This window comes from Montipora foliosa, chromosome 3, assembly GCF_036669935.1.
Source record: "Montipora foliosa isolate CH-2021 chromosome 3, ASM3666993v2, whole genome shotgun sequence".
Taxonomy (NCBI): Eukaryota; Metazoa; Cnidaria; class Anthozoa; order Scleractinia; family Acroporidae; genus Montipora; species Montipora foliosa.
Genome location: NC_090871.1, coordinates 12,457,296 through 12,459,379, shown reverse-complemented (window position 1 = coordinate 12,459,379; position 2,084 = coordinate 12,457,296). Strand labels below are relative to the sequence as shown.

General features: G+C 39.3%; 1 protein-coding gene across 1 annotated transcript in view; it reads right to left on the bottom strand.

The window, feature by feature from the left end:
- Positions 1 to 309: 309 nt before the first annotated feature.
- LOC137996784 (uncharacterized) overlaps positions 310 to 2,084 on the bottom strand; it is an 8,523-nt gene continuing 6,748 nt past the window's right edge. The window contains exon 4 of the mRNA XM_068842367.1: positions 310 to 1,968. Coding sequence (XP_068698468.1) covers positions 1,764 to 1,968 — 205 coding nt within the window. The 3' untranslated portion in view covers positions 310 to 1,763. The remainder of the gene's footprint in view (positions 1,969 to 2,084) is intronic.

Below are 2,084 nucleotides of genomic sequence, written 5' to 3'. Positions count from 1 at the left end.
AGAAAAGAATTTGTAAAAGAAGACAAAAACAGGAACTGGAAATTAAAACGTTTAATTTCACATACTGGTTTGTTGCTTTTAACATTACTACGTAACTGATTTGCAAGGATTCATATGTTAGTATGCAAGGGGAATAAGTCACATAACCCCCTTGCATCTCAATTAGCTGTTGATTAGCCCCATTCTTCCCTTTAAACAATCAAAGCCGCACCCAGATTCTCAGATAGTTAATAACGGGGTTATGAGATAAATTTCCCTGTGAAAAAACTACGGAATTCGAGCCAAAGTAAACATGAGCCTGTGTACAGGTTTTAGATTAAAGGTTCGCGGTAACTTTATTGAGTATTCACAAATCACAACATTTCCATGAGACAAACAGTTACGACTAACTCTAGAGCAACCTCAAGCTGTTCCTTTTGTCTATAAACTTCAGATCTTAAAAAAAGTAAATTGCATCCAAGATCATCATCAATCCACAAGGTTCAGTTAATGAGTGCGCACCGAGTACTCGCTTAAAATTGTCAGTCTTGAATTGAAAATGTTTTGTGACTAAGGACTTGCTTCGAACCATAAGCTGAGTTCCATTCTGTAAAGAGGTCAATGGCAACAAATCAAGATGGTCAAATGAATATCCCCGATCTCGCGACAAAAGTTGAAAATTACAACTGCTTTTGGTTTTATGTGGCAGGGGTTCGATTCCCAGACTCGGCGTCATATGTAGGTTGAGTTCTTTTGGTTCTCTACTCTGCACTGAGAAGTTTCCCCTCTCCTCAAAAACCAACATTTGATTGATTTGCGTTGATTGTTAGTTTGAGTTTAAAGTTTCCCCAATTAGTGCTCCAGCGCTTGAACGATTAGACACTTAAATAAAGTTCCTTTCCTTCCTTATGGCGATCACAATCTTGGAGGGTTCGTGCCTTACTCCGAAGACTAAAAAATCGTCTTTGTATCAAGAATAATCTTAGTTTAGTGAAGCTATATATTTGTGTCGCCAACAGATAACAATAGAGAGGATGTGAACAAATTGAGAATTGAAAAAGTTGTTAAGAGTTACGATAGTTGGGGAACGTTTTCGAATTTGAAACAAGTGCTATAAATTTATTAAGGAAAGCTTATCAAACACCCGTTTGCTTCAGTACTAAGTAATGCGTTTAACACAGTTTCCACTGAAAAACCGTAAAACTGTAAAGGTGATGTGACGTCCCCATATTTAAAAGTGCCCCTGACCCCAAAATATTTTTTTCGCTAAAATGAATCTTTGCACCTGTTCGAAACCCATTGCGGCCATTTTTTCATTTTTCTAACAAATCGTGCCATTTTATAGGCTTCGAAAGTTGGGAAAATCCAAGCATCTTTTGTTCACGGTCGGGAACCAAAGATGATTCGGTTTCCGCAACTTTCGAAGCCTATAAAATGGCAGGATTTGTTAGAAAAAGGAAAAAAATGGCCGCAGTGCGTCTCGTAAAGGTGCAAAGATTCATTTTAGCGAAAAAAATATTTTGGGGTTAGGGGCACTTTAAATGCAGAATCCTCTTTGCAAAAGAAATAGCCATTAGACATTGCGGGATACAAGCAAAAGTGCTGATTACCAATAAAGCATGCCTCAATTCTACACGTGACCATCCCAGCCGGACTCAGACTGCTGAAAACAATTCCCAGCTCCAAGCATGTAAGGTTGGATTTTACTACCAGGTAAAATTGAACTATTCACACCGGTCACAAAGTAACGAACTTCTTCTTACAAAAAGAAAAGATTCATTGAACTAAACACTGGATTTGAGTCGTGTTAAAAGGCGATGGAAGATGCTCTTGAACGTATCGGGTGGCTGAGCGCCTGAGAACGACGCAACAGCGCGGTTTTCCCCCTCAGTACGGATTTTAAAGTAAGGCACTCCGTTGATCCCTTCATCATGAGCTTCCATGGCTTCCTCTTGGACTCGTGATATCACCGCAGACTTCTTCATGTGCCTTAAAAATGGAAAAATAAAGTTAATTGAACCCTTTCTCGTTCTCCTTCCTATCTCCTGGACCCTTTCAGGTTACTTTGACGAAGTGGTGTTACTACAGTCTTTGGCGGCCCTTTT